The sequence below is a fragment of the Pundamilia nyererei genome, unplaced genomic scaffold (assembly GCF_000239375.1).
Source record: "Pundamilia nyererei isolate P.nyererei 1_Seehausen unplaced genomic scaffold, PunNye1.0 scaffold00161, whole genome shotgun sequence".
In the NCBI taxonomy this organism is placed as follows: Eukaryota; Metazoa; Chordata; class Actinopteri; order Cichliformes; family Cichlidae; genus Pundamilia; species Pundamilia nyererei.
Window position 1 is genome coordinate 706952 of NW_005187562.1, and position 13746 is coordinate 720697.

A 13746-nucleotide genomic window follows, 5' to 3' on the forward strand; every position below is an offset into this window, starting at 1 on the left:
CAAAAAAATAAAAATAAAAGTGGGCTCTGACGCATCCAACACCAGAGACACACACACACACACACACACACACACACACACACACACACACGGTGAGGAAGTTCAGGGATCAACGCAGTGAGCTGCAAGCAAACAGAGCTAGATTAATAGGTTCAATGTGGTACAAAAAGCTGTAAACAAGCCCACTTAAACAAGCAATTAGACACATAATCACTCAATCAAACACAAGCACACATGCCCCTTTTGTCCTCACTACACTGGGCAGATGGACAAGGTGCATCCAACTCTTTCAACGGGATTTTGAGTTCTTTCTAACTGATTAAAAACATACACAAGGGAGCACAAGTTCGAATTAAAACTGTTAATAAATTCAAAAAAGAAAAGATGGAAAGATGAAGCACTACCACTAAAACTGGCCCATCATTGGCTGGTAAACACAAGTAAACCCACAAACCACTGTAGCAGTGCATTACACAGCACGTTTATCTAACTAGCTATCTAGTTTAGGCTATGTCATCTTTTCTTTGATTCTGTGAATATTTTCACAGAATCATTTTGGCAAGACTGGATCAGCGTTTGGGGAGCCACTCCTGTGATTGGCTGTTTTTCTGTCAGGCTTTGGAAGGCACTCTGGCTACTGGAAAATTTCACATGGGAACCAAACGGGTCACTTGTGGCTAATGTGGCTACTCTAAAGTGGTTCAGTAGCCTCACAATGGCTACGATTTTCTAATCCAACTGAAAGCATGAGCAAAAATTCAGAAAACAGCCCCAAAGCTCAGAGACACCACTAAAGTGCTTGGTTTGTTCAACCAACAGCCTATTTATCCTAACTATCAGAATTATTGTACATTTTCCTTTTGAGACTCAAACCAACAGAAACTACATGACTATGCAAAAGTCTTGAGTCTTTATATTTTGCATCCAATGAGACAGTTTTACTTGTAATTTTTTACAGTGGTAAAATAGGTCCCGAGAGATTCTGAAGGTCTTCCAAAGTTTTTCTTTGGACATTGGCTACTTTTTCACTACTATACCTGTACCTAGTACCTGACCATTCTCACAAGAATGTTTTTTTGTTTGTCAAGTCATCTAACTCACCTAAGAATCACTCAAACAAAGCAGGAATCTATGAAACAAGGGATGAACCAGTGTTGTGTCTACACCTAACAAACACATGACAATTTTTAAATGCCATCTTTTGGTACTGTTACGTGCAGCCTGTCGCAAAAACGTGATTTGTTAACATTTTGTTGAAAAATGACACAAATAACAGTTTGACAGACATAAAGTGAAGTGAAGAATGCAAATTTTGGTTTAAATTGTCATGAGTATGTACAGAAAAGATCAGGAAAGAGGTACAACAGTGAGTGTATACAGCTGTCTGTAAAACACAGTGGAGACTGTCATGGTTTGAGGAGCATCTCAGCCAATAGTGTTGGGGATCTTTTCAAAATGGAAGAAATTTGATCTACAATTGTCTTGATGGATTCTCAATCATCCAGGAAAGTAAATCTCCAAACGTTGATTCTGTTCATCTGGACGTAGTGTTTTGTGGGAGAAACGTTTCGTCACTCATCCAAGTGACTTCTTCAGTCTCAGCTGACTGCAGGTTTCCCCAAATCTTATAAACAGAATATTTGCATAATGCCTGAAACCAGCCCACTGAAGGAACAATGGGCTGGGAGGTCAGTTCCTTAAACATAATTATGCAAATTCTCATGACCATTGATCAACAACCACTGACCAAAACCCACTGATCAAAGGCCATGAGTACCATTCACAGAGAGTTGGGGAATGGCTGCAATCACAGCATTGTAAGATGGCGAAAGGTGTACCCTACTGTTTGGAACACGTCGGTTTAACAACTTAATTTTCCAGCATGACAATGTTCCCAAACATACTACCACTGCCGATACAAACTCTGTTTTTGCCTTATATACTATATTTCCATGTATGTTTGTACCTATTTCCTATTCCGTATCAAAATATAATAAAATGATGGGTGACTATTGCACAGTACTGTAGATCTACGCAGAAATATACAACTTTTTTTTCCCATTTCAGAAAAATATCATAGCCATCAAAAGCAAATTTAGTTTTACATGGTTCTCTTTTTGAAACCAGTCATCTGCAGACAACAACTTTATCAATTCACTGAGCCACAGACAGCCGTGGTTCAAAACAACCTGCTATTGCCACTTCAGATGGAAAATGTTATGGTTTTTGGCTAAAGACCCGCAGTTTCGAGGCTATTGAATATGCCATTGTCGTCACTGTGACTCGAACATGTGCCACACAGAAAATGTAAGCCTTGTAGAATCATGGAAAAGCCTGGAAAAAAAACATAAGCTGCTGAAAAGGCACAGGGACTGCTGCAGCACTGAGAGGAAACTGTATAAGTGTGTGTGTGTGTGTGTGTTTACAGACAGAATGGAGAACTCGCATTAGTCAGGCTGGTGTTAACTCCTGACTCCCTCCTCCCAACTCCATACATCTTCAAGAGGAGGAGAGAAATGGACAATATGGAAGAGAGTACAGCTGAAGACTTGTGTGCCGACACCTTGAACAGTGTGAAAGCAGAGAATTAAAAGCCTCCACTATATTTTTCGGCATCAAGAATACATTCCCTTCTCCATAACCTGCTCTCTACTTCTTTGTCTCCTTTTCAAATAATCTGCACTACTCCCACTCCTTTCCTCCATTCTTTAGTTCTCCAACGCCCACTGTGGTCTCCTCCTGCAGAGCTCAGCATACCCATTTACTCACCTACCACACAGCAGCAACGCAAGACACAGGAAAAGTGAAAGAAAATCTGCACATATACATATATCTCACTGTGGATGAATCAGTTACTGTTTTGAATTCGCTTCCTAGGTCAAGTGATTTCCCTTAATTACATTTTCTTAATTAAACTCTAAATTAATCTCTTTTTCTTAATGATAACCTCAGGGACCTTCAGCTGTGGCAAAAAAGTTTTGATGGTAAAACAATGTAAACAATGATTTATACTAGATACAAAGCTATTTGCCAGGAGAAAACTGTAGGCAGTGCTTTAAGATAAAGTCTGCCAATCACTCAGAGTGGCATATGCAAACAAATGTATGGTTCACTGTGACCAAAAAGCAACCTCGGGCTAGTTATTTAAACGAGAACTATAATAAAACTCACAGCAGCAGCACCTTGTCTAGTATGATGGAGTGAAACAAAGCGTGGCTAAACACAAAATCTCAATGAAATGCAAACCAAAAGTAACTGAACAGTAACTGCAGTCAATTAACAGGCTGTTGACTCAGTGAATTTTCTGATTGATCAAGCTGAGCCAAAATCAATTATTTCTGTTCCTCCTGAGATACTGATCTGCTAACAGCAGCTGCACAGTAACTCCTGATAAGTTCTGGCTATTTGTAGAGCTGCTAAAATAGAAACAGTATGTGTAAGCCATCACGTTTAGAAGTGGATCAACATGAACTTTACAAGGTGTGGTCAAAAATTTCCTTGAGTCCAAGAACCATCACCAGTTCAATTTTAACCAACGTCCCCTTCGAGTTCTTGTGCATGAACAGCTTCCTCTGTTGCTGCAGTGTTTTTGGATTGATCCCTGTGTGCATCTGCAATTTCCAGCTTCCTTGTGGACCTCAGGCTTGTGCAGAAGGCAAACATCGCCTTATGAGCTGACCCAACTTTCATTTTGAGAATCATCATTGCCGACATGCAGACTTTACTTTTTTTTCTCCCCAAACTTTGCAGGTGTTGTAATTTCTCCCACAGGCTCAGAGTGTCGATGCAGAGTTGCTCTGCAATATCCTGAAGTGTAAAGGGAGGACGTCCGCTGGAGACGGCCAGTGCCAACATTCAGTCTTGCACTTGCTAACAATCAAATTAATTGAAAAAGCTCACGCTGTGGTAACTAACCATGTGGACAGTTTACAATTTAACCCTGCTGTGCTTCAGCTCCAGTAATATATGTTTTCCGGCCACTATGAATTATTCACAAACCTAATAAATGTTATTGGAACTTCTTGGCATTAAACAAGCAAGCATTTAAAAACTGTTAACAGCATGTTACGAGGATAATGTAGATTACAAAGATAATTCCTTCTGAAGGCCCAAGTTGCATTTTTACAAGTAACTTTTCAGATGTTTTAAAAAGATACACCAAAACCAAAATGTTGAATATTTTGCTGTATAGCTGGATATTTTAAACCCTTGGCAGATCAAAAGCAAATCTATCTGCATGGATAGAAACTATTTGCAGTACTTTATGTGAGATTTTTCTCCCCATTAAACTAAGGAAACACTTCATGCTCAGAAAGTTTTGCATTTGCAAATAATTTAAGCTTTACAGTGATTCACTTAGTTAAATCAGTAGTTTCTGAATGGATTGGTACTTATGTAGTGCTTTTCTACACAACTTGAGCACTAAAAGTGCCCTGTACTACATGTCTCATTTATACAAGCACGTTATTCTAAGCCTAAGTGTTTTTTAGCTCACACACACACACACACACACACACACACACACACACACACACACACACACACACACACACGAATGCACAAGTATTTTGCCCAAGACTGCCTCAACATTAAGATTCAAACCACTGACCTTCTGATTAATGTACAGCCTCCACTTCCTTAACCTCATGACAGCTAGCACTGACCAGTTGAGAATAAACATTTTTCCCTTACAACTGCTGGTCGTATCACGTCCAATATGGTGGGCAGCTCTCAGCGTGTGCACGATGTCACACGAGAGCTTAAGTTCGTTTATCCAATTACTGTAACCTAATGGAAATTATGAGTTTCGAGTTTTAAATACAGTCAATGAGGAGCGCTGGTACTGAATCAGACTGAGTGTTTCATTATGCCCAAAGCCTAAACATACTAGACTTGCACACAACGTCCTTTTTGCAAAATTCTGTTTTTTGCAATAACATTTGTGTGAACACAACCTTCAAAGCAAGTTTAAATAATCAGAAGCAATGCACTTGAAAACATGTAGAAATCAAAACAAGTCCTACATACACACACACACAGAAATACTCACACACTTGAAGGGATGCACAAAGGCACTAGGCACATGCAGACAATGAGCAGCGAGCAGCGTGGAGCCAACACACTATCAGATGTATTAGATGTAAGATAATTTTTCTGTGTCTGTGATGATGTTATCTTTAGATGAACACTGTTCTGTGCTGCTCCGAACATGCCCCCGTTCATTCAGCTTTTACTTGGCAGACGCAAGATTATTTCTCAAAGCAGCGACACGCCACCAGTCTTCCTCCATTCATATACCCCTTCTCTAACTCTACCTGATTTATCTTTTCTGTCTTTCCCGCGTGCTATCTACTGTAGCCCGGGTCCCTTTTCAACTTTACAATTTATACATTTGCTGTCCTTGTAATTTCCATTCTCATCCCATTTCTCTGTCTCAACACCCGTTCCTGCTCCATTTGACTTTCTCTTCCCACATCTAAATCACAAATCCTTTCTCTCACCACTTCCAGCACTCTAACTTTCCTCAGTTCCGCTGTCTTATTCACTGAGGTTTAAGAGCAGGTGTTCCAATATAGCAGCTTGATCGTTTGATTTAATGGAGGCTCTGTCAGTTAATAGTGTGGCTTTCTCTTATCTGATCCAGGAACAAAGAGAAGGTCTGCTGGGTCTGAGAAGCCCACTTTGTGACAATTGCTTATCTGATTGAAGAAACAGTGGAGAGCGACCTGCGCAGTCTTGAACGATTATGCTCTTATCTGACGGTGGCCTCCCAAAACTAGAGGACAAGTTGGCAAGTAGAGAAATTGGGTTTGTAAGGATGTTGAAATTATTTAGCAGAACTTAATTTAAACTGTGGGAAAGAGGATGTTCAGACAACAGACCAGACCTTTTTCCATTATCTTCTTTTCAGCATGCAGTGTCTCTGGATTCTCAGTCAGTCACACTTTTTTGGTCAAAAGGCAAACCTTAAGGCTCCAAAAACACAATGGGTAACACTAGTTTTTTTTCTAAAGCGCAAGCCATAAAGGTTAATAAACAAATAATTCACATTACGCATTAACCTAATTTGATATTTAGATGCCTTTTTTAAGCCATTTATTAGGCAGACAGGGCTAAGACAGTTTGAGCTCTTCACCATTACTACACACTGAAAACCTTTGGGTTTTAACCTTTTAAAACCTAAACCATGAAATAACTGCCAGAAATCTTTAATTTTTTGATATTGGAGCGTTTGTTGAATGTAGAGGAATTTCTTTCATTTATGTATTATTCATATTATTTTATTGTATAATGCTTTGGTGCCACTGGGTTTAAGCATGTCTCAATGTCACACACCTTATTCATGCCATTGAACAGCCGGGTGATTGTATCTCAGGAAGTTTGGGGGAAGCATTCACACACAAAGAACCCAGGGTGGGGGGGAAGAGCCTTTTGTCTCTTCAACCAATGCAAGACATTGCAAGGGAGTATGAACTTTCTTTGGGAGAAGACCAAAGGTGTGAAAACAGCTGTGTACAGCCTTTTGTTCCTGTAGGAAGTATTTAAACCCAGGGCCATGCCAGGAGAGACTGATCGACTGCCCCAGCGATGGCTTCTCTCACCAAGCTTGGGTTTTTGTTCTTGTTTTGATTTAAAGATGCTAGCGATCGCTCACCGTTTGTCTGCAGGCTTTATTGAATGGAAACTTCCACAACATTGAACCTTTAGACAAAATATATATGAAAATATATCAAACTTTAATCTGCATATATGAGTTTTAATTTGTATCACATTCGCTACATTAGCCATATTTTTGCAATTTAGTCATTGAAAATGTGTCATGCAAATTATATCATTTTTTGAGGGTAAAAAAAAGTCACACTGATTATGTAGAAGTCTCAAAAACACATGCATCAATTATGATATGCTTGGCTTTAAAGGGTTAACAGTTGATTAAAAAGAAGAAAAGAAATCTGGAACACCTCCTTGAGCTCCAGGAAGCCGTGAAGCACTTTTTCTTTTTACATTTTACAATTTTAAAGGATAAGTGACAACAAAAATGTCACCAGCCAATCTGCAGTTCATAAAGCCAACCCCTTTGTGTCTCCATTTGAACACAAACTCTCCAGACTATTACAGTGACACTTACTGTGCTCATGCCGTTGATCTGATCAAGAGTCAGCTGAAGCAGTTGCTCATCACAGCTTTCAGACATCAGTTTCAGTGCCGGCTGCAGGAGGCTTGGCTGATTTTGGAGCAGCAGGGTAGCTATGTGTCTAATACACTGAAAAAAAGACAGAAAGACAGATTTGGGAGGGGGTAAGATGAATTGATAAATGTGCAAATGAATGGATGAAAGGCAGAGGGTGAACGACAAAAGCGAAGGCAGAGATGAGAATAGCACAAGGCAATCAGGGGACAGAGTCAAAATGAGGAAGGGAGAAGAAAAGAGGGAAGCAGAAACAGAGAGAACAGTGAAGGTTAATCGATGTGCATATAATGTAGAGGCACCTAATACTTTTAAAAAGGTTTACACACAAACACATGCACACGCCAGACACACAGTCCCATCCAGTAATGTACGGATATCACAATGCAATCTGACTCCCCCATGGTCTGCCGGTTTCATTCCAGCGGATTCAAATTAAAGCTGCTCAGAACAGAGTAAAAGGCCTCCCCCACCTCCCACCCCCCCATCCCACACTAATATTAGACAGGCTGGCAGACACTAGCCTATTCACACTGAATAGCATTAGTGCTAAACTAATATCACAGTCAGCTGGCCCTAGACATACAGAATGGCATTTGGCTTAGCACTTGCATGGTGCTCAGCAGGGCATGAATAGCATTAGGAGCTGTTAGATATCAATGGGAGGCTAGTGCATATAGTACACTGCAGAGAGCACTGAGCTGATGCTAACACATTGCTGTGGGTTACATGCTTAATACCTTTAGCCTCCTGTATTTAGATATTGGTTAAAATGATGGCACTGCAGCGTGTTTCTACTGAGCGTGAACAAGCTAAATATAATAATGGTGACAAAAGATGAACTGATGTGTAGGAGCCATACTAATTTTAAAATAGTAAGTGATGAAAACAAAGATCATGCACCTTTCAGAGTCCCATGTCAGTGCTTATCTTCTATCACTGGAATACTTTTACATATAAATTAAACACAACAGCACATGAAGTAATGTAGGAGCATAAAGTGGAATACAAATGCCCATACAACCCAGAGCACTATGAATTGTAAATAAACAACAACAAAACAGCTTCATGAAATAATTGGCAAACACTTAAAACCCAAAATGTAAAAATATAACAAAGACAACACGTCAAATGTTAAAAATCTGAACACACAACTAAAAAAAAAATTGATTCATGTTGAATTTGATGCCAGAAATATGTTTAGAAAAACTATGGATAACAATCAATTGGAAAAGTTGTGTACTGCTTAAGTAAATAATTAGATAACTCCATTTTAAAAAGACAGGGCAGAGGCGCTCACGACTAATTAGGTTAATTAGAAACAAGTAAGTGACGCGACTGAGTATAAAAAACATCCCACACACATTCAAATCTTTGAGATTTAAAGATGTGGAGGAGTTACCTACTCTGTGAAAGAAAAAAAAAACAAATAATTTAAAAATAATTAGAATAATAATTCTTGAAAATAGCTTGATAGTGCTATTACTGAAGGTGCTGTACACATTATGATTAAAAGATTCAGAGAATCCAGAGAAATCTCTGTACCCAAAGGCTGAAAACCAATTATGAAACCGATATTTTGGGCCCCTCGGGCAGCGCTGCACTAAAAACAGATTCTGTAATGGAAATCACTGCTTGGGGTCACAAACTCTTTTTAAAACCAGTGAACACAGTTTATCAGTTTACCACAAGTGCAAAAATAAACCTGCATCCTCTGGACTGAAACAGAGAACGGCTGGTTTTGTATCTGGCAGTTCAAAAGATGGTAATGGGGTTCATTAGTGCTTATGGTATGGCTAACTTTAATATCTGTGAAGGCACCATTAAAGTCTCATCCTACTGACCCTCTGGGTCCATGCATGCCCCAGAGGGATAGTTTTTGTTAAACCTTATAGGTGGGTCCAAGTTTTTGACTTTTGCCACTCAATTTGTTCCTAATGACGCCACACCATTGTTTTCCATTTGTCCTTTGATCAGTGCTTTTTAAAAATGTTAAGGAGTGAGAGTGGGATTGACAGACAGATTGGTCTCGGCAGTGATAAGGACACTGTTGTGGTGAAGAGGGAGCAGAGCGTGAAAGCGAAGCCGTCGATTTACTGGTCGATCTACGCTCCTACCCTCACCCTATGGTTTGTCGGGAGCTCTGTGTATTGACTAAAAGAATAAAATGACAGATACAAGTGGCAGAAATGAGTTTACTGTGAAGCGTGTTCGTGCTCAGCCCTGGAGACAGGGCAAGGAGCATTGGAGGAGCTACTCCTACACATCAAAAGGAGTCAGCTGAGGTGGTTTGGGTATCTGACCAAGATGCCTCCTGGGCGCCTCCCAGGTGAGATCTTTTGAACATGTATAGAAAACTGCGGGGTAAACTCGGGACACGCTGCCTGGATCTGTGTTTACTTCAGTTATTTTCTGTGGGGTTCAAAATTGCCCTGATTGGTTTCATCATATTTGAGTATGGGTTTTCTGGTTTTCTTTGTTTCTTTTTATTTATTATTTCTGTCTGTTTTGTGCTTTTTACACAGAAACTACCACATGTAATTGATTGGTAATAACTTTGAAATTGACACATTATTACGTTCTTGTTTCTTCCTTGTTACCCTGCTATTACCACTTTATTACCAAGCTCTATTTCGACATTGTTACGCCCAGTTTTGGGGCCCTTATAATCCAATTACATACATTTCAGGGTAATATTACTCAACTGTAACCACTGTTACTACCATGATATTACTTTGATATTACCGGTACATGGTTATTACTTTGGTAATTGTATAATAATAACTTACCATGCTACAAGCTTGTTTCCCCCTTATTACACTACTATTACCCCTTTATTATTGAGCTGTAATAGAAAGTGCTACCAATAATAATTACATAACTGATATTGCTTTGCAATTATATTTGCTTCTTGCAGTAAATTATTCTTAAGGTTACAGCAATTAGTCTGTGTATGTGAAATACGTCAGTAGGAGGGTTGATGTTGCTGTACCATCTACATATACTGCCTTTCAGATGTTCTTGCTTGTTTCAGCAAGACACTCCCATACATACTTCTGCAGCTGTGAATTCAAAAAGCTGCAAGTGCTGAAATGGCCTGTCTGCAATCCAGGTCTTTCAAGCACTGACAACATTTGGCACACTTTGAAGCTGAATAAAAATAATATGACAAAAGAAGCCTGATCTGTTAAGAAGAGAACTCCCACAGCAAGCAAGAATGGGAGGAAAAAGTTCACTTTCAACACTACAATAGTATCCTCAGTTTCCAAATGCTTTTTATGTGTTATTAAAAGAAAAGATGATGCAAAGCAGTGGTAAACATGCCCTTGTTTAACTGGAGCGAAAGGTGTTGCTGGCATTAAATAAAAAATGAATTTTCTTTTGCTGTTATTTTCATTTTATGCAGAGGTACAGGTGAGTAAGAGGACTCTTATGCAGTACTTTGGTGAATGTATTTCCATATCAATTTAATTTTGCTGAAATAAATAAAGATTTACTGCTTTAACACACTTTCAAGTTTACTGCAACAAAGAAAAGGCTAGACGTTCACAAACAAAAAATACAGAGTATTATCCGATTACCTGCACGGGCAGCTTGTGTTTGCTGTTATAGAGAGATCTCACCATGGTGACAACCTGCTGACCCAGGTCTGTTTTGACCTCTGATCCCTTGCAGCGGGTCAGTAAGGCTGAGGTTAGCACCACCCAGGGGTTATGCTCTGACTCTGCCCTGCAGACAAGAGAGAAACAAAGACTTACAAATGTGTGTCTGTGTGTAGAGTTGTGTTGAGCTTCTTTGTCCTCTCTGATTGACATAAAGAGGAAATGCACTGGTAAACAGTACACAGGGAAAACAGCTGCCTTTGATGGTGTCTTTATGTCAAGAAAAGTTGGAAAAGAACAAAAGTGCAACATGTAAAATTACTCTAATGCTTTTCATCCATTCCTATGTACATACCCCCATGTGACCAAATGGTAATACTGTGAGACAGCAACTGGCAGATGATCACTGCGTATACACCAAAGTGTACAAAAATGTGCAAAAATAACAGCATCAACTTCCATTCAAATCTCAGGCTGTTAAGAAAGCAGAGAGGGTGATCAAGAAGCCTAAAGATAAACAAATTCATTCCAACACTAACATCTAAGTACATATTCTCGTGCAATTAATATTAAACACCTGCACGCTATATTTTCCCTCACCTCTGTGTTAATGCCAGTGACAGGCATCACACTATTTACACAATCTTTCATTAGCTCTTAAGACCTTTGCTAGCACCTCTAGAGCACATGCGCGCCCTCAGCCAAAGCCGGCAAACACCGGTGTAACCTTCATGGATCTTTATCAATACACGGGGGCATGGAAGACGAAAATCAAAAACCATGGAACAACTCATTATCGGTTTAAATATGCCATGACTGATGCATTGACCCTGTTGAAGTAATTAATTTTATTACTATTACCCTTAGCATGGCACAGAGTCATATTAGTGCCTCTGTAACTGCCAACAGTTATTAATTTTAGTGGCTGCGGAGGTTGTAGTCTAATGCAAAACCAAAGCCTCATTATATCTGCATCAGGCTACACGAGGGGAATCAAAGCACATTTCTGAGTCCTGGTGAGGTTGTAAATATTAATACAATGTATGGAGAAAAATAAATAAATTCTGAACTTGTTAGAAAAGTAGAGGCACTTCGAGTGCTTCGAAAATACATGTTGACACGCCAGTGCTGCTGGAAGTTGTGTATGTGATTAAAATGACAAGCAGTGCATTAAATATTGAGGGGAGAGCAAAGGAAGAGGAGATCATGAGGAATCTGATATGAATATGCGCTTTGTATCAAATGATAATGTTTTGCATTCGGACCGATCTTTGGTCGTATGATGGGAAGCAGAAACTCTAGAGTCAGATTAGGAGGTTAAGCATTTTCTTAAGTAGGCTTGTGAGTGTTTGAGCATCTCTGCAAAAGAACCGAGTGTCAGCGAACGATGGAAAGGCCCGTCAAAATAAAGAGACAGAGCGCGATAAAGAGACAGCAGGGAGAACAGCAGGGCTCCTGTGTCTGTCTGTTAGCTGAAGAGGCAGCTCTCCATCCCACTTCCGGGGTGTCTTGTCCAGACGAGCTGCTTCACCTTTGGATGATACGGCCATGGGAACAAACAGAATCCGCTTGTGCTGCTGGCACGCTACTGCTTCCTGTGCTTTTCCAGGGGACAGGAAGGTACTGCTGCATGCGACTTTTTGAGCGTCTGTGTGCTCGCCAAATCTGTCAAAGGGTGCAGTGTGAGTCACACCCAGCCTCCATTCGTGCTTTGAATCATGACTCAGTTTATGCGGACAGACTAAAGGAGAAGCTTTTCAGATGCAACACTCAGTATGGCTCCCAAAACAGCCTCTTATGGTCTCACTGAAGCAAATCCTCATACTGGCACGCACACGCACACACGCACACACACACACACACACACACACACACACACACACACACACACACACACACACAATGGCACACTTCCATCCCGACCAGGATTAAGTGCTGAGTCAGACAAGTAGTTAAGGTTAACCATGTGTTCTGCACAGAGATAAAGTCCTCATGCAGTCAGCATCTAAAATGAGGCGTTTGAAGGTTAAGCTATTCTGAGTTTTGTGTTCCAAATTATGAGCTCCACGTGTAGCCATCACTGCACCAAAAAGAAAGAAAGAACAAAATATGCAGAGCAGATGTGGCTCTGAGCAGAATTTCGGGCTTGGAGTAAGTACTTTACAGCGCAGTTGCTGTTTATTCATGTTGTAGCAAATTAACAAAGTATGGATGCCAAAACAAATGAGAAAAAACCAAAAAGACATATGTACAGGCTGATTTTACACTCACATTTGAATGTACAAGACAGATGCAACAAGACAACAGATAAAACAGTCTGTGGTTAAAACAAATGATTATAGCTGACTGTCCCAGAGGTCCGACTGTAGCTATCAGGCTCACAAAAGCAGTGGAGTTTCATTGGAAATTGGGGTGACCTTGAAGCAGCAGAGTTGAACAAACCCCTAATCTCTTCTAGTGCTTCTCTACTGAATATGTATATGTGTGTCTGTGTGTATGTGTGTCTCAACACATCTAATGACATCCCTGGTGTCCATTATGAATGGACTGTTGAATAATGTTTTTCATTTTGTCCATTAAACTGCCAATAGCTAAAAAAATATGTTCTTCTGTTGGAAACTGTTTTCATCTCCCACTTATTTGTTTCTCCATTCACAACCAACTTTATCCTCTTTTGTACTTTATGGACACCATGAGCTTGAAGAGGACTCAAACTGATAGACAAAAGAGTCCAGATGAAAAATAAAATAAAAATCTATTCTTCACCAGTTTGTATCTACAGTAATTGCCTATTTCCACAGTCAGATCTTTCCAAGAGACTCAGAAGCTTTACCTGCTTTTCAGCAGATGAAACTACTGTGGAGTCAAAGTTTGCTGTACTGGAAGACAGCTGCTGATCAAACACTGTACAGCTCCATTTATATATATATTTTTTTTTTTTTTTTTTTTTTTTTT

General features: G+C 39.8%; 1 protein-coding gene across 1 annotated transcript in view; it reads right to left on the bottom strand.

Moving 5' to 3' along the window:
* nbas (NBAS subunit of NRZ tethering complex) overlaps positions 1 to 13746 on the bottom strand; it is a 186909-nt gene that overhangs the window by 5989 nt on the left and 167174 nt on the right. Inside the window, exons 49-50 of the mRNA XM_013913956.1 lie at positions 10771 to 10918; positions 7130 to 7264 (exon numbers count right to left, since the gene is read on the bottom strand). Of these exons, the coding sequence (XP_013769410.1) occupies positions 7130 to 7264; positions 10771 to 10918 (283 nt within the window). The remainder of the gene's footprint in view (positions 1 to 7129; positions 7265 to 10770; positions 10919 to 13746) is intronic.